At 41.6% G+C, this 18814-nt stretch overlaps 2 protein-coding genes across 7 annotated transcripts; one reads left to right on the forward strand and one right to left on the reverse strand.

Moving 5' to 3' along the window:
• Window positions 1–2434: 2434 nt before the first annotated feature.
• Window positions 2435–11248, reverse strand: lyrm1 (LYR motif containing 1). 2 transcript variants are annotated; one of them, XM_064951024.1, is made up of 5 exons: window positions 11197–11248; window positions 8709–8866; window positions 3099–3159; window positions 2969–3000; window positions 2435–2861 (listed from the first exon to the last, which is right to left on the reverse strand). In XM_064951024.1, exons 2-5 carry the CDS (start codon window positions 8859–8861, stop codon window positions 2745–2747), a joined length of 363 nt encoding a protein of 120 aa, XP_064807096.1. In that variant the 5' UTR covers window positions 8862–8866; window positions 11197–11248; the 3' UTR covers window positions 2435–2744. The 2 variants fall into 2 exon arrangements, with proteins under 2 accessions (XP_064807096.1, XP_064807095.1); XM_064951023.1 differs by lacking the exon at window positions 11197–11248 and adding an exon at window positions 9857–9924.
• On the forward strand, window positions 10330–18370 carry LOC135523967 (DCN1-like protein 3). 5 transcript variants are annotated; one of them, XM_064951019.1, is made up of 4 exons: window positions 10330–10420; window positions 11511–11675; window positions 12137–12716; window positions 14752–18370. In XM_064951019.1, exons 3-4 carry the CDS (start codon window positions 12247–12249, stop codon window positions 15296–15298), a joined length of 1017 nt encoding a protein of 338 aa, XP_064807091.1. In that variant the 5' UTR covers window positions 10330–10420; window positions 11511–11675; window positions 12137–12246; the 3' UTR covers window positions 15299–18370. The 5 variants fall into 5 exon arrangements, with proteins under 5 accessions (XP_064807091.1, XP_064807094.1, XP_064807090.1 ...); XM_064951022.1 differs by having other exon boundaries at window positions 10350–10719; window positions 11896–12716; XM_064951018.1 differs by having other exon boundaries at window positions 10350–10719.
• The last annotated feature ends 444 nt before the right edge of the window (window positions 18371–18814 follow it).

The following is an 18814-nucleotide window of genomic DNA, read 5'->3' on the forward strand; positions in this document are numbered from 1 at the left end:
ACAACAAGTGGGACACAATCATGAAGTGGAATGACATTTATTGGATATTTCAAACGTTTTTAACAAATCAAAAACTGAAAAATTGGGCGTGCAAAATTATTCAGCCCCTTTACTTTCAGTGCAGCAAACTCTCTCCAGAAGTTCAGTGAGGAGCTCTGAATGATCCAATGTTGACCTAAATGACTAATGATGATAAATACAATCCACCTGTGTGTAATCAAGTCTCCGTATAAATGCACCTGCACTGTGATAGTCTCAGAGGTCCGTTAAAAGCGCAGAGAGCATCATGAAGAACAAGGAACACACCAGGCAGGTCCGAGATAGCTTTCCACCGGACAAGGGGGCCGAATACTTTCGCAAGGCACTGTATACAGTGCTTTCAGAACGTATTCATACTTCTTGACTTAATTCACATTTTGCTGTGTTACAGCCTGAATTCAAAATTGATTAATTATATGTTTCTTCTCACACATCTACACACAATACCTCGAAGACAAAGTGAAAACATGTTTTTAGAAATGTCTTTACAATTATTGGAAGTGTAATACAAAAATATCTAATTTAAATAATGATTCACACCCTGAGTCAACACTTTGTAGAAGCACCTTTGCCAACGATTACAGCTGTGAGTCTCTGGGTAAGTCTACGGGTAAAGTGCAACATTTGCCCATTATTCTTTTAAAAATTCTTCAAGCTCTGTCAAATTGGTTGTTAGTCATTTCTAGACAACCATTTTCAGGTCTTGCAATAGTTTAAGTAGATTTAAGTCCAAACTAACTCGGCCACTCAGGAACATTCACTGTCTTCTTAGTAGCAACTCCAATATAGATTTGGCCTTGTGTTTTGGGTTATTGTACCACTGAAAGGTTAATTAATCTCCCAGTGTCCGGTGGAAAGCAGACTGGACCAGGTTTTCCCTCTAGGATTTTTCCTGTATTTAGCTCCATTCCATTTATTTTTTTATCCTGAAAAACTCCCCAGACAAGCATACCCATAACATGATGCAGCCACCATTATGCTTGAAAATATGGAGAGTGGTACTCAGTAATGTGATGTATTGGATTTGCCCCAAACATATCACTTTGTATTCAGGACAAAAACATAATCGCTTTGACACATATTTTGCAGTATCCAATTTGTAAGTCGCTCTGGATAAGAGCGTCTGCTAAATGACTTAAATGTAATGTAAATGTAATTACTTTAGTGCCTTGTTGCAAACTGGGTGCATGCTTTTGAATATTTCTATTCTGTACAGGCTACTTTTTTTCACTCTGTCAATTAGGTTAGTATTGTGGAGTAACTACAATGTTGTGGAGCCATCCTCATTTTTCTCCCATCACAGCCATTAAACTATAACTTTTTTTAAATCAACATTGGCCTCATGGTGAAATCCGTAAGGGATTTCCTTCCTCTCCGGTAACTGAGTTAGGAAGGACGCTTGTATCTTTGTAGTGACTGGGTGTATTGATACACCATCTAATGTGTAATTAATAACGTCACCATGCTCAAAGGGATATTCAATGTCTGCTTATTTTTTTTACCCGCCTACCGGTAGATGCCCTTGTTTGCAAGGCATTGGAAAACCACCCTGGTCTTTGTGGTTGAATCGGTGTTTGAAATTGACTACTCGACTGAGGGACCTTACAGATAAGTGTGTGGGGTAGAGATGAGGTAGTCATTAAAAAATCATGTTAAACACTTATTGCATACAGAGTGAGTCCATGCAACTTTTAACTTGTTCAGCAAATCTTTACTGCTTGCCATTAATAAAGGGGTTGAAAACTTAAGAGACTCAAGACATTTCAGCTTTTCATTTTGAATTAATTTGTAAAAAATGTCAAACATCATTTCAATGACATTATGGGGTAGTGTGTTTAGTGACAAAAATCTCAATTTAATCAATTTTAAATTCATTCTGTAACACAGCAAAATGTGGAAAAAGTAAAGGGGCGTGAATACTTTCTGAAGGCACTGTAATCATTACATGACTTTAAAGGATAGGTCATTTGATGCAAACATACAGTAAGTAGGTTATAACTTTTCCATTGTATAAATTACATTATCACAATTGCTTAATTGCTCTACCAGTCTGTACAACAAAGGGAATTAGCCAGAACCAAGCATGACAGACAATGTTGATTTGCAGGTGGAATGATGCCCAAATGAGCTTGCAAGATTAAAGTGGGACGCAAGGTCCGATTGGCACTGCATTGTCCAATGAGGTTGTGGGGTGAAGCCATGCATGTGCACAGCTCATGAACACTACAGAGTTTTTAAAATTCTCTTTATGCATGCTACAGAGGCTAGAGAACAAGCTCTACTTTCAGAACTACTGGCTAAAAAGTATCGGAAAAGTACTGAGGAATCTAAGAATTTTTCTACCTGACAGATTTAATCTGACTTTTTATTTATTGAAAGCATGAATGCAGAGGAGTGGCATTTATCAAAACTCAATTTATTGAAAGAATAAATAGTCAAAACAATATCATACATCTTTTTGGCTGACTATCTTACGGGACAGACATTTACATAACAGCTTTTGTCAGGAAATGCATGCATAAATATACTTGGTAAAGTATACTGTTGCACAGACATGATGGATTGGATCCTGCAGTGCGCATTGACATGTGCGTGATGAACATTGGATATAAATTACTTTTGTCATCTACAGCTGAGTGGTCATATGAACTCAACTCCTCCTGAGATCGGTCTTCCTGGCCTTGGCAACAGGAGTTAATCTAGTCTCAACTGTCTTCGTCATGTGACTGTAAGTAAACCGGCTTGGCCTGCTCCCTCATGCGTTGCTGTGCTTTCAACTTCCTGCCTTTCTGGGTTGCCAGTCCCATTATAGGCAGGTAGAGCTGCAATTAAAGAACCAAAATAAAACCATTACATTAGACAATAGTGAAATGACACAATAGTTCCTGAAAGAGAAACATTTGTTCTGGTTTAGATGTCTGTCACTTACAGGTCTTGGATAGGGATTCCTGTAATGAAGACCTGCAAATTAGAGTTGAGAAAAATGTCACATTCTCACACCTGATACATTGCTAAATGAAATCATTAAAAACGTCAAGCAGGCTGTCATTGACACTTACCAATTCCTATCCTTGCCTCACATTCGTCTATGCACTTCTTTATTGATGTATGATCTGTCAGCTAAAGGGGATACACAGAGCAGATAAAGAAGAATTTGAGCTACACCAGACAACCTTTAGGGCCATCTTTTAGGGATATGCATGAATAATAGAGAACTCGAACGGCCGTCAAATCTCGATCTTTAACCAAAGATCACATTTTTTTTCAAATACTGTCAAATTATTTGGTGGAATACCTGAACCGGCAAGTTACATTTTGTCTTGAAGACAAAGTGAATTTGCTTTGACTCTAGAGTTCAATTTGTACATGTGCATTTGCGGGGCAGAACAAAAAAGAAACCAAGCCAAGCATCACACCGTTCATCTCCCTAAATTCACTTTCTCCTCTGTGTCTCAATCACTCAATTGCGTTCTGACCGTTCCCTCCACACACACAAAAGGCTTATTTCTCTCACAAATTTGTTTACATCCCTGTTAATGAGCATTTCTCCTTTGCTAAGATAATCCATCCACGTGACAGTTGTGGCATAGAAAGAAGCTGATTAAAAGGCATGATCATTTCACAAGTGCACCTTGTGCTGGGGACAATAAAGGGCCACTAAAATGTGCAGTTTTGACACACAACACAATGCCACAGATGTCTCAAGTTTGTTTTGAGGGAGCATGCAATTGGCATGCTGACTGGAGGAATGTCCACCAGAGCTGTTGCCAGAGAATTTTATGTTAATTTCTCTACCATAAGCCAACTCTACAATGTCGTTTTAGAGAATTTGGTAGTACGTCCAACCGGCCTCACAACCGCAGACCACGTGTAACCACACCAGCCCAGGACCTCCACATCAGACTTCTTCACCTGTTGGATAGTCTGAGACTAGCAACCCGGACAGCTGATGAAACTGAGGAGTATTTCTGTCTGTAATAAAGCTCTTTTGTGGGGAAAAGTCATTCTGATTGGCTGGGCCTGGCTCCCCAGTGGGTGGGCCTATATCCTCCCAGACCCATGGTTGAGTCCCTGCAACTGCTGTGAAGTCCAGTTAAATTGACTGATTTCAAACATGAACTGTAACTCGTTGAAATTGTTGCATCGTTGAAATTGTTGCATTTATATTTTTGTTCAGTATACTTATTTTTTTCATCTGTAGCCCAATAAACTGCATGGTTCCCGAGTCATAGTGGGAGGGCCACACACCATATCATCACGTGACTCCAAGTCATATATCACTATTTGCGCATAATGGCTATCCACTTCCATTTCTTGCAAAACACATTTTACCAACGCAAAAAGATCCATTTCAAATGAACAAATAATCTGTCGGCATTTACAAAACTGTACCGTAACTTCCTGTTTCCATCACAGCGGTTGTGATTTTTTTTTATACGTATGACTTCACTCACATAAAAACTGTGGACGCACTGATCTACATATTTTTTGGTCTATAAACATGCAGGAACATTCTTAGGTATCTAAACCTATTGTCAACCTTTATTTAGGCATTTTAAAAACACTTCATTTCCCTATTACGACAATCCTCTAATCCAACTAACAACTGTCAATTTACAGATATGATTGGGGCTGGCCAGAAACACACCAGTAAATAGCTAAAGTTACACCGCAAGTCAGATGGCTTGTTGCCGAAAATGTAGCATGTTCATTGACTACAGCTCAGCGTTCAACACCATAGTGCCCACGAAGCTCATCACTAAGCTAATGACTCTGGGACTAAACACCTCCCTCTGCAACTGGATCCTGGACTTCCTGACGGACCACCCCAAGGTGGAAAGAGTAGGCAACAACACGTCACGCTTGCCACGCTGATCCTTAACACTGGGATCTCTCAGGGGTTTTTACTTAGTCCCCTCCTGTATTCCCTGTTCACCCACGACTGCGTGGCCAAACACGACTCCAACACCATCATTAAGTTTTCTGATGACACAACAGTGGTAGGCCTGATCACCGACAACGATGAGACATCCTATAAGGAGGAGGTCAGAGAACTGGCAGTGTGGTGCCAGGACAACAACCTCTGCCTCAATGTGAGCAAGACAAAGGAGCTGATCATGGACTCAAGGAAAAGGAGGGCTGAACAGGCCCCCATTAACATCGACAGTGCTGTAGTGGAGCGGGTCGAGAGTTTCAAGTTCCTTGGTGTCCACATCACCAACAAACTATCATGGTTCAAACATACCAAGACAGTTGTGAAGAGGGCACGACAAAACCTTTTCCCCCTTAGGAGTCTGAAAAGATTTGGCATGGGTCCCCAGATCCTCAAAAGGTTCTACAGCTGCACCATCGAAAGCATCCTGACCGGTGCATCACCGCCTGGTATGGCAATTGCTCGGCATCTGTAAGGCGCTACAGAGGGTAGTGCGAACGGCTCAGTACATCACTGGGGCCAAGCTTCCTGCCATCCAGGGCCTGTATAAAATAGGCAGGGACTTTGATCTCAGGCCCTTCTAATGAACAACATTTTTCCTTTATGAACAAGTCTTATATATTGATATATTCTTTCAACAGCTCATTAGCGTACACCTAATATGTTCCCCCTGTTTGATGATGCTCCTTAAACATTAAGGTTGAACCAAAAGATTACATGTAACAAATATGAAATTAAATAGAAAATTATGTGAAATTGAATGAAACAATGTATGTTGATGCAAATATGTTGTAAAATATTCCATTATGTTTCTATATGATAACAATAGCGTAGTAGATTTAATATGCCATATACTATTTTTTAACAGTTTCATTAATTAATTTGAATTAACTTAATCATTATGACACACTCCTCACTATTGTCATTGGTTGCACTAATTGCACTGTTTGTCTACATAACCTGGTTCAAGTATTCATGACATTACCCTGAGGAAGGCATAGTGATGCCGAAACAGTGGTAAATACCCAATAAATTGCTGGGAGTTTATACATGGAGTGTGCAACTTTATTTTCATAGTTTATGGTGTCAGAGGAAAACTCAAAGTTGTCAGAGACTCCAGTCACCCAAGTTATAGACTGTTTTCTCTGCTATCGCACGGCAAGCGGTACCGGAGCTCCAAGTCTAGAACCAAAAGGCTCCTCAACAGCTTCTACCCACAAGCCATAAGACTGCTGAACAATTAATAAAATCGCCACCGGACAATTTACATTGACACCCCCCCCATCCTTTTGTACATTGCTGCTACTCGCTGTTTATTATCTATGCATAGTCACTTCACCCCCACATACACGTACAAATTACCTCAACTAACCTGTACCCCCACACACTGACTCAGTACCGATGCCCCTGTATATAGTCTCGTTATTGTTACTTTTTATTTTAGTCTAATTGGTAAATAAACTAAACATCCCTTTTTCAGGACCCTGTCTTTCAAAGAATTTGTAAATATCCAAATAACTTCAGATCTTCATTGGAAGGAGTATAAACACTGTTTCACATGCTTGTTCAATGAACCATAAACAATTAATGAACATGCACCTGTGGAACGGTCGTTAAGACATTAACAGCTTACAGACGGGCAATTAAGGTCACAGTTATGAAAACTTAGGACACTAGAGGCCTTTCTACTGACTCTAAAAAACACCAAATGAAAGATGCCCAGGGTCCCTGCTCATCTGCGTGAGCGTGCCTTAGGCATGCTGCAAAGAGGCATGAGTGCTGCAGATGTGGCCAGGGCAATAAGTTGCAATGTCCGTACTGTGAGACAACTAAGACAGCGCTACAGGGAGATAGGACAGACAGCTAATCATCCTCGCAGTGGCATACCGAGTGTAACACCACCTGCATAGGGTCGGTACATCCGAACATCACACCTGCAGGACACGTTCAGGATGGCAGCAATAACTGGCCGAGTTATACCAGGAACGCACAATCCCTCCATCAGTGCTCAGACTGTCCGCAATAGGCTGAGAGAGGCTGAACTGAGGGCTTGTAGGCCTGTTGGCAGGTCCTCACCAGACATCACAGGCAACAACGTCGCCCTTGGGCACAAACCCACCGTCGTTGCACCAGAAAGGACTGGCAAAAAGTGCTCTTCTCTGACGAGTCGCAGTTTTGTCTCACTAGGGGTGATGGTCTGATTTGCGTTTATCGTCAAAGGAATGAGCATTACACCGAGGCCTGTACTCTGGAGCGGGATCGATTTGGAGGTGGAGGGTCCGTCATGGTCTGGGGCGGTGTGTCACAGCATCATTGGAATGAGCTTGTTGTCATTTCAAGCAATCTCAACAGGGAAGACATCCTCCTCCCTCATGTGGCACCCTTCCTGCAGGCTCATCCTGACATGACCCTCCAGTATGACAATGCCACCAGCCATACTGCGCGTTCTGTGCGTGATTTCCTGCAAGACAGGAATGTCAGTGTTCTGCCATGACCAGCAAAGAGCCCGGATCTCAATCCCATTGAGCATGCCTGGGACCTGTTGGATCAGAGGGCTAAGGCCATTGGCCCCAGAAATGTCCGGGAACTTGCAGGTGCCTTGGTGGAAGAGTGGGGTAACATCACACAGCAAGAACGGGCAAATCTGGTGCAGTCCATGAGGAGGAGATGCACTGCAGTACTTAATGCAGCTGGGGCCACACCAGATATTGACTTTGTTCAGGGACACATTACTCAATTTCTGTTAGTCACATGTCTGTGGAACTTGTTCAGTTTATGTCTCAGTTGTTTAATCTTGTTATGTTCATACAAATATTTACACATGTTAACTTTGCTGAAAATAAACGCAATTAAAAGTGAGAGGACATTTATGAGATTATTTTCATAAATCTTCTTGAAATACATTGTTGGTTAAAGGCTTTTAAGTAAGCATTTCACACTAAAGTCTACACATGTGACAAATAAAGTTTTGTCAATTATGTCTGAGTGTTGGGAGTGTGCCCCTGGCTATCCATGAATTTAAAAAACAAGAAAATTGTGCTGTCTGGTTTGCTTAATATAAGGAATTTTAAATTATTTATACTTTTACTTTTGATACTTATGTTTTAGCAATTACATTTACTTTTGATACTCAAGTACATTTAAAAAAAATACTTTTAGACTTTTACTGAAGTAGTATTTTAATGGGTGACTTTCACTTTTACTTGAGTCATTTTCTATAAAAGTATCATTACTTTTTCTCAAGTATGACAATTGGGTACTTTTTCCACCACTGCAAGTCATATTTATCTGCTTAGCTAGCTAGCTTGCTTAATGCATGCATGTCCGGACACGTCGACACAAGACTTATTGTTAGTGAATTAACTAAACTAATATTTGCAACAGGAGTTTGATTTTGGTCACTGTCTCAATTAATCCATTTCTCAACAGTGCACCTTTCTGTTGGAGAATGAGCAAGCTTACTACTACTGCTGATTTTCCCAGCTAGACATTCCTCAGCATTGTGCAGTGCTGCTATGCCAGAGGTGGCTGGCATAGCAGCAGTTTTGCTATGTAAAGGGACTATTGGCATTGCCGATAGAAGGGGATGGACTAGAAAAGGCCTATATCGGCCTGATATATGGTCTTGGACAATTATTGGTGGTTCTCCAAAAATGCTTTTTCCATTCCGAGTACTTGAAAAAATATATATGTGAACAGTCAAATAATTTCAAATGCCCATCCCTACTATCTGTACCTGTTGGTTCTGTCTGAAGAGGGTCTGGGCCTCCTGGACAATGTACCGTCTCTCACTCTCAGTCTCTTGTGGGAGTGTGGACTGCCAGCCCCGGGCAATCCGAAATACCCTCATATACAGTGACAGGACCTGATTGCGTGTGGCAGACATCATTTGGTCTAAAAACAATACAAAGCAGGGAATATAAAGAATATATGCAGGGAGTCAGACTGGGAGCCTGTTTGAAATGATATAACCACTGATCAAACATCATTGGATAGGTGAAAACACATATACATATATATGGATGTGAGTTAACTGCTTTGAATTATTACTGAAACACAAGTAGGTTTACTGCTGGAAAGTCTGGGAAAATAATACATGTTCTCGCATGTTTAAATAAACCACTAGGTGGTAATATAACATCAGAAATGTTTTATTTTCATTGTAGCATGGACTAGAATCACTAGATAGCTATCAGCTTAGTAGAGTCCTTCACATACAGCCCATCCCTGGTGACATTGATCGTATGTACACTAGAATTCAATGAACTGATTTTCAGAAAAAAAGTGTATAAGTATATTTAATTTTGATTAGCTCACTGGGGTCTGCATCACGCTGATGAACATGGGCTAACGTGAGCAAGCAGGGTGACTTTTTTTATGGGAGAATGTGCTGCTCGGATTTCCTTAACCATAATAAGGATGAAGAAAAACTATTTTATCTCATAAATCTAATCGTGCTAATGGAAAAATGTCATTCATAAATTCACTAATTAAAAAACACTTCCGTGTTTTATATAAGGAATTCGAGGAGTACATTTGAGCAGACTATTGAACATTCTTCTAAGAAAGCTGTTAAAACAATCAATGTGTGTTTATTTTAAGGTTTTTGTATAATATGTCATTTGTTATACCTCCTAGCATATGTTATCATTATCTATTTGTATACTTCTTGTATGTATACTGGTTTTTCTACATTAAAAAAATAATAAAAAAAGAGCTAGCAGAGTGACAAGCCAATACACCTGGCTAATGATGACATGTTTATCTTTAATGTAATTGGAACATATAGGACAGGAATATCTAACGGTGTATGTCAACATTACAATAACATGAATTCCTAATGTTGATTTGCAGAATAGTCGTATTATGAATTACTTGACCTACCTGCTGTGCGCTTTTTAGTCAACATGTCGCATAGAGATGACGATTACACTGACGTAATTTGATTAACGTGTTCGCAGCAATCAGTGTGTTGCAAAGATGCTCCGAAACCATTTAAATTTTAATTTAACCTTTATTTACAATGACGGCCAATCCGAACGACGCTGGGCCAATTGTGTGCCGCCCTATGGGACTCCCAATCACGGCCGGTTATGATACAGCCTAGAATCGAACCAGGGTCTGTAGTGACGCCTATATCACAAACATGTAGTGGCTGAGACCGCTGCTCAAAAGTCCAAATGTAATTCGCTTTTCAAAGCCCTGCAAATTCAAACCAAAAGAGGAAGATTTCACCTAATATTATATCATGTTGATTCCTGTTCGTTTGAATTTTTGCCAGCCACTTCAATGTTTAACTAAATCGAAACAGGGAGCCCATCCTTATCCATGTAGATCAGTGGTTATCATAGCTTTCGAGACGTCTCGCTGGTGGGGTGCTCTGCGGGGAGGAAGTGATGCAGGGCATATTCCCTTAATGTCCACATAAGGGCGAGACACAAAGAAACTGTAAGCCTTTCGTACTGGTTCATCTGAGTTGTTTGATTTAGCAGTCAATTTAAAGTAGAAGTCAGTCGTTTAGGGCGGTTGTTTGCAAACCAGGTGCGTTCTTATCAGGCGAAAGTCAACTGAAACGCTCGGTTTTGTTTATGATGCTGACTCGCTAACGTCAGCTGGCTAGCTTTTTAGCTACGTGGGGATGTTTGTTTGTGTCGTGTCCTAAGATAGCAAGCTAACGTTTTGTTTTATTAGCTAATGTTATTGGAGTGATGTACGCGATTTTCTAGATAATCATTTATTTTTAAAAGGTTCGTTTGTTGTTCACTATCTAAACAAGTGTATAGCTTTGGCATGCTAGCTAGATAACGTTATCTGTAAAGTTAGCGCTCGAGCTACATGATGACGTGCTAGTTAGACAGCCACTAGCTAGGGTATGATGATGGCGAAGTATAGCAAGCCAAGGGAATTTAGCTACTGAAGTTGTTAGACAGTCATGTTGATTAGGTCAGCATGTTGTTAGTTGGTCAAACTAAAAGACGCAACTTGCCAACGCCGCGTTCAGATGAGTTAACGTTAGCTAGACTAGCTAGTTTAGATTATTTCTGGCAGTGTTATTTTGATAAATGGGTTGCTAACTAAATAGTTACGTAGATAGCTATGTTAACTAGATATTCCCCTCAGTATAGAAATGGTAGATGTGTTCCTATTCAGCTAGCTAAAACAATAATCTCCATTTGCCATAATAGAATGGGGTGAACATAATTGAAAGCACTGCAAGCTTTTACCTGTACGTGTCCACGAGGAACTAGATCGGAGGTTCCATTCCTCATGAATAGTTTCAATAGCTAAATGTGATCAGGGGCGGTTCTCTTGTAGTGTTCATCATCTAATCATGAGTATTGCTAGGTGGCTTATGAATCTTGAGACAGCTGGAAGCTATCATGAATTTCTCATGAGTCACAGAATATTTCAAATGTATATAATTAAAAGCTCTCACAAAGGAGAAGGCTTAGGCATATTTGTTGCTATAGTTTGCTGTGGGAATACCCTGCTACGTAGTAACTGACTGCTTTCTCGATCTCAAATTACAAATTCACAGCAAGTAAACAAACTGAATCTACATGTGGGAGAACAACACCCCTGTATGACATTATGCTTATGGTGACAAGATGGTGCGTGTCATTCAGCATTGCGGTCACTACAATGGAGCAGAAAAAGATGACACCTTCATCTAGAGTGGTCAATGCATTCTGAGGAAGTGTCTGTAAGTATTTATCAGCACCAACCCTTTTTTTGCTCTATCTCTGAACTACTCTGGAAGGGTATTGTGTAGGCTAGTAGTATGTATGAGCCAGACCACTTCTTATTGTTTTATCTTGTGGTTTCTATGGTTAAAAACATTTTGTTAAGTATTTTAGTCTGTGTTTCTATGATAACCCTTGCTGTATAAGGCTCCTCTCTATAAGTGTTTCGTACTTATACAGCCCTCCAGTTTGATTTGGGCCCCCCTCCTCTCCATGGCCCTCCACCCTTCTTCATTGGTGGTGATGTAGCCTACTGTATGATCTTCATATGTTTTTCTAACTATCATTTAGTGGTCGTTTTGTCTAGTAATTATCACCTCAGTGTTGTGGCTTTTGACCCGCAGCTTTGTTGATCCAGTGGTTCATTGCCACTGTTATTGTTGACTCTGTGTGACTGTGTTGGACTCCTCCTCTGTCTCAGGGCCCAAAGGCATGTTGAGACGTCTCACCAGGCCAGAGCAGAGGCGTCTAGGTGGGGCAGGCAGGGCCTGAAGGAGGGGAGGACAGACCGTGAGAACCAAAGCGAGCGACATGGGCCAGTGTGTCACCAAGTGTAAGAACCCATCGTCCTCGCTCGGGAGCAAGAGTGGCGACAAGGAGCCTGGGTCCAAGTCCCACCACAAGAAATGCGGGGGCACGGGAGGCAGTGGGGGAGGAGGTCACAAGGAGGAGCCCAGCTCCCTGAGCAGCAAGGCCTCCAGTGAGCTCATGTTCAATGGCACCAAGAATGCCTTGGAGGTTACCGTGGAGACCACAATGATCCCCACATCGGCCATGATGGGGGACCTGAGGAATGAGGAGCACTCGGTGGCAGATAAGGAGGGGCCGTCCTTGCTGCGCATCGAGGAGCTTTTCTGCTGCTACAAGGACCCGCAGGAGGAGTCTATCTTAGAGGAGGGCATGGAGAGGTTCTGCAACGACCTGTACGTGGATCCCGCCGAGTTCCGTGTGCTGGTCCTTGCTTGGAAGTTTCAGGCTGCCACCATGTGCAAGTTTACAAGGTGAGAGATGGGTTGTGAATGGGAAGGGGTAGGCATAAGACAAAGAAAACGCTACATCAATGTGTTGTTGCTGATATTCAGAGAATATCTTCTGAGAAGATTCTTCGAGTCAAGTATTGGTCCAAAAGAGACCATATTAGCTCATAATGTCTGATGCTAAACTCTGATCAAATTCAAAAATGTCTATGGCTCCCATGCATTGTCTGTTTTAGGCTAGTTTCCTGTTACTGTGCAGTGTTTCAATTAACATTGTTCTGGCTGGCCACCCCAATCCCCCCACACACTCGTTTCAGCAGCTCTGTAGCTTACACTTTATAGTTGACAGGTAGGAGGCACAAATAGAATCCGTCTCTGGCTCTGACACTGCACTCTGTAATAAGTGGCTGAGATGAGTATGGAGTGGACAGTGTGTCTTTCTCATGGTCTATTCCTCAGATGATTTTGTCTCATCAATTGTCATGTAATGATGTACCTAGTCTGAAAATTGGACCTATTATGATCATTTTACATAAAACAAAATGTTCCCATCTGAGCTACCTAAACTTTAAAGGTTTTACTGTTGCTTTGCTGTTCAGACCAGGTCTGATTTAATGTCTGCAGTATAAAATGGGGTGGGGAAAAAAGGCATATCAGAGGACATATCTGGCCAGGGTGTCATGTGCTGAAGCGACAGAAGCACAATATGGCAGGATGACAGGATGTGGTCAAGTTTATCTCAGGGGCATCTTGCCCTTTCTCTCCCTGTGCTGTAAAGTGTCTGGGCCTGCTACACGTTATCATACTGACAAAGAGTTGAGAGACCAAGACGGCACAGTTATTTCCTTGCTTACTTTACCTGACTTGTTTATGTTGAGGCCTTGGTGATGTTTTATCAGTTTGATGGTAAGAGTTTCTCAACTGAGCTTATTGGCTTGAAATTGCCCCAGGTTGTCACATACAGGTTTTTCTCCATAAGGCTTATTTAAGGCTTATTGCCTGGTTCAAAGGTTGACATTATGTTGCAGCAAGGTTAAAGTTTTGTGTTTTTATATTAGTTTTATTTCTATTAAATTTAGTTTGTTAGTTTTCAGACCTGATTTGCTAGTTTTATTTCGCAAAAATATTTATATTTAGTTGCAGTTATAGTTTTAGTGTTGGACAGAAATCATGTGTGGAGGCTCGGAACCGTTTGTCAGAGTTGTTTGTTATTGTGTTTTTTGGATGTTACCACATAGTACCATGGCTTCATGGAACTCCATTCCACATCAGGTAACTGATGCAGGCAGTAGGAAATTAGGATAAATGGATAAAAATACTCCTTATAGAACAGCGAGGACTGTGAAGAGACCGACACACACGCATACACCTGATAAGACACACACTCTACACACACGTACACATGGATTTTGTATTCTAGATATTTGGTAGTAGGGTAGTGGCCTGAGGGTATATAACTGCCTTTATGTTGCTAGACCCCAGGAAAGGCAGCAGCTAATTGGGATCCTTAATAAATACAAATACCACAGAGAAGGCAGTAATATTAAAGGTGATCGGTCAGGTTATAGGTTAGGTTGAAATTATAAAGTAAATCTCAATGTGACTTGGATTCAAAAGGAATAGCGCCAAGACTGGTGCAAAAAATATGGTGGAAGCAAACTCTCCCCATGCTTACACCAATCCAATGCTTTTTAACTTTGGTAGTACATGTAAGAAGAATCAAGTTAGCTACTTAGGCATTTTTTCCCACCCTGTTAGCAAGTGATAGTGACGCACTAAGTAGACCTATTTGAAACAACACCATCTTCTGGCAGCATTTACCAGCCAGATTCTGTAGCTTGAATCTCTTGAAAACCCTGTTAGATTTTTTTGCCAAGTTTACAATAAAACTGAACAATTCATGATGATTTTATTTAGTTTAAGTCAAATATAGTTTCAGTGTTGTTAATTATTTTATTTAAGTTGTCTAAATAGTTTTTTTCATTATTAATTACATTTTTTATAATAACCTTGTGTTGTGGTCTATAATGCAGCCCTGTTTTTCTCCACCTGTCTATAGGAAGGAGTTTGTAGACGGATGCAGGGCGATCAAGGCAGACAGTCTCGAGGGCATCTGCTCCCGGTTCCCCTTCATGCTGCTGGAGGCGCAGGGCGATGAGAACTTCAAGGAGCTGTACCGCTTCACCTTCCAGTTCGGTCTGGACGCTGATGAAGGCCAGCGCTCGCTGCAGCGTGACATCGCCATTGCGCTGTGGCGCTTGGTCTTCACGCAGGACACGCCAGCCATCCTCGAGCACTGGCTGGACTTCCTGGGCGAGAACCCGTCAGGTGTGCGGGGCATCTCGCGGGACACCTGGAACATGTTCCTTAACTTCACGCAGGCCATCGGGCCGGACCTGAGCAACTACAGCGAGGATGAGGCCTGGCCAAGCCTCTTTGACACCTTTGTAGAGTGGGAGATGGAGCGCAGGAGAAAAGAAGAGCAGTTAAAGAGGGCAGAGGAGGAGGACAGGGGATGCACTGAGACTGATGAGAGCTCTCCCTCCAGCACAGACAGACTTGAAACAGAAGGCAGACGGGGCTCACAGACATGGGGGGGGCAATGACTACAGGACTATAGAATTCTGGGAAGGGAGGTTGGGGTGGGCGGAGTCTGACCTAAGTGAACTGTACATCTGTGAATCATTGGATGACAAATTGGTATTACTGTTATTCCTCTCTCCTTTTCTGTTGGGGTGGAAGCCCTGTTGGGGCATCCACCCTGCTTTATTTCTGGTTAATGAAAGGGCTCAAATAACTATTGTTTTAGCACTTCTATTTAAGTTATTTGTTTTATTTTTCTTTAATATGTGTTTTAGGTAATTTGGACTTGTGGTCCATTTGAATCTTTCCCCACCCTCCCTAAACTCACAAAACAAGCTCAGTATATAGGGTTGCTTTAAAAGCCAGGTCCAGAAAGCCATACCCCAAGTCTCATATTTTTACAGCTTACATTGACCTGGAAACACTGGTGATTTGACCCAAAGACGCAGGCCTATTAAATTATTGTATTACATTAAGGGAAATCTAGTTGTCTTCAAATAACACCTTATTACCAGAGCCTGAGCTTTACTTTTTGGGGTCAGTGAAATCAACTTGATTTTAAATAATGTTTTTATTTTGGGACAATATTTGAGTGTGGATGAATTGGGTTGCGTTTTGAAATGTGGACTATTTAAAGGGTTATTCTTGGCCTATCTATTGCCTGTAGTTGTGATGGCCAACCATGATTTGTTCAAAGATGTGGTCGTACTCAAGCGTGCGTAATGTCCTAAGACTGAGTAATGTCCTAAAGTAAACATTTATTTGACAGTGACAGTACTTTACTTCCTAGAATTTTTATTTTATTTATTATCTAAATTCAATTTTTTTTTTGTGCATTCGGAAAGTATTCAGACCCCATCACTTTTTCCACATTTTGTTACATTTTGCCTTATTCTAAAATGAATTAAGTTAATTTATTTCCTCATAATGACAAAGCGAAAAACGTTGTAGAAATTTTAGCAATTTGATTACAAATAAACAAATGCCTTATTTACGTAAGTATTCAGACCCTTTGCTCTGAGACTCGAAATTGAGCTCAGGTGCATCCTGTTCCATTGAACATCTTTGAGATGTTTTGACAACTTGATCGGAGTCCACCTGTGGTAAATTCAATTGCTTGGACATGATTTGGAAAGGCACACACCTGTCTATGTAACGTCCCACAGTTGACAGTGCATGTCAGAGCAAAAGCCAAACCATGAGGTCGAAGGAATTTTCCATAGAGCCCCGAGACAGGTTTGTGTCGAGATCTGTGTCACAGATCTGGGGAAGGGTACCAAAAAATGTATCCTGCATTGAAGGTCCCCAAAAACACAGTGGCCTCCATCATTCTTAAATGGAAGAAGTTTGGAACCACCAAGTCTCTTTCTACTGCTGGCCGCTCGGCCAAACTGAGCAATCGGGAAAAGGGCCTTGATCAGGGAAGTGACCAAGAAACCCGATGGTCAATCTGACAGAGCTCCAGAGTTCCTCTGTGGAGATGGTTGTCCTTCTGGAAGGTTCTTCCATCTCTGCAGCACTCCACCAATCAGGCCTTTATGGTAGAGTGGCCTGAGGGAAGCCACTCCTTGGTAAAAGGCACATGACAGCCCAGTTGCAGTTTGCCAAAAGGTACTTAAAGGACTCTGACCATGAGATACAAGATTCTCTGAATGCCAAGAGTCAGGTCTGGAGGAAACCTGGCACCATCCCTACGTTGAAACATGGTGGTGGCAGCATCACGCTGTGGCGATGTATTTCAACAGCAGGGACTGCCAGGTTAGGATCAAGGGAAACATGAACAGAGCAAAGTACAGAGGGATCCTTGATGGAAACCTGCTCCAGAGTGCTCGGAACCTCAGATTGGGTTGAAGGTTCACCTTCCAACAGGACAATGACCATAAGCACACAACTACGACAACGCAGGAGTTGTGCTGGGACAAGGCTCTGAATGTCCTTGATGATCCCAGCCAGAGCCTGGACTTGAATCCGATCGAACATCTCTGGAGAGACCTGAAAATAGCTGTGTGCGGCAACACACCCCATCCAACCTGACAGAGCATGAGAGGATCAGCAGTGAAGGTGCTCCAACAAAGTACAGAGTAAAGGGTCTGAATACTTATGTACATTTTATACTTAAGTTTTATTTTTATGAATTAGCAAACATTTTTGGTTTTGCCTTGTCATTTTGGGGTATTGTGTGTAGATTGGGGTGGGGTGGGGGGGGCAATTGAATTAAATTTAGAATAAGGCTGTAATGTAACAAAATGTGGAATAAGTTAAGATCTGAAAACTTTCTGAATGCACTGTACCAATAAGTCCTTTCAAATGTCAAGTTGATTTCTTCAAAAAAGATCCCACTCTTTTAAGCTCTCTTCTGCTCTTTGAGTGCTCTAGACTGCAACAGTGTCTTAGCTTATTCTAACTAACAACCAGGGCTTGGTTCCATGTTGGTCCCTAGCCCCAGTCCCTTTTAGTGTTCACAGATCCCAAATGACTGGACACATCTAAGCGATATGGTTTTGGCCTGTGGACTTATGACTATAGCTTTCGCATCTAGTTTTTTCAGATCTGTGAACACCCTAGGGTAGGTAGGTGTTATGGGTTGGCCCTGGTCTTGTGCAAACAGAAGGTGGCTGTACCTGGGCTACATTCAGGACTGGGGCGTTACACAAAGCTTTTGTCTTGTTTACCTTTCCAAATTCTCAACAATCTTATACCATTGGACAGCTAGCTATTCACTCTAGTTTTGTGAACATGTCAAGAATGTGTGTTGGCTGCTAGTGACCGTTGTGTTAAGTGCACAAAACACAATAGTCCTCTGAGTCGCCATGCTTGTAATGCTCTCATTCATTTATGTCTGCAGCACTCGGTTCTAATCCATTCACAACTGTTGAATGAACTTGGACATGGCCCAGGCCTTTTGGTGACAGTGGATCGTTAACCAGGTGTATTGGCTCATTGAGTGTCTGTAACCAGGTCAGGTGGTGCCCTTCTTGTGAGGTTTACATTTACAATGGTTTCATTTCAGATCCCTTTGCCCTTTTTATATAAAATGCAATGATTTATAATAAATAAAACAGTGTTCAACTTTTGACAGTCGTCCACAAAATGCATTTGGGGAGTTATGTTTTTGTGGTGTAATTTTCACGCTCTGATTCAGGGTTGCAGTACGGCTTTTGAGGACATTTGGACACAACTGGGCATCTAATCTAACAAACCTTCTGTTCTCTGTCCCAGGCTGCTCCCTGCCCTGGTTCTTACTTTTCAAGCTAAATATTAGCTGTTTAAATTAGAAATTTCATTTTATTGAGAAATGTATAAAAAAATGTAGCTCTGATATGGCCAGAAAATAATTTATTATAGTTAGCAAGGGTAGGCAAAGTATACTTCCCCGCTGTTGTATGCCAGGGCTGTTTAGACAGGCAGTGTACACAAAACATGGTGCTCTTCCTCATGGGTGTGTCCAACACAAAGGGGCTTTCGCTATTGGTGGATGTATCTCCTGGTAACTAGCATCAGCTATTACCAACACACAGGACACATGAGAATCAGACTTG

The sequence above is a fragment of the Oncorhynchus masou genome, chromosome 31 (genome assembly GCF_036934945.1).
Source record: "Oncorhynchus masou masou isolate Uvic2021 chromosome 31, UVic_Omas_1.1, whole genome shotgun sequence".
NCBI classification, from domain to species: Eukaryota; Metazoa; Chordata; class Actinopteri; order Salmoniformes; family Salmonidae; genus Oncorhynchus; species Oncorhynchus masou.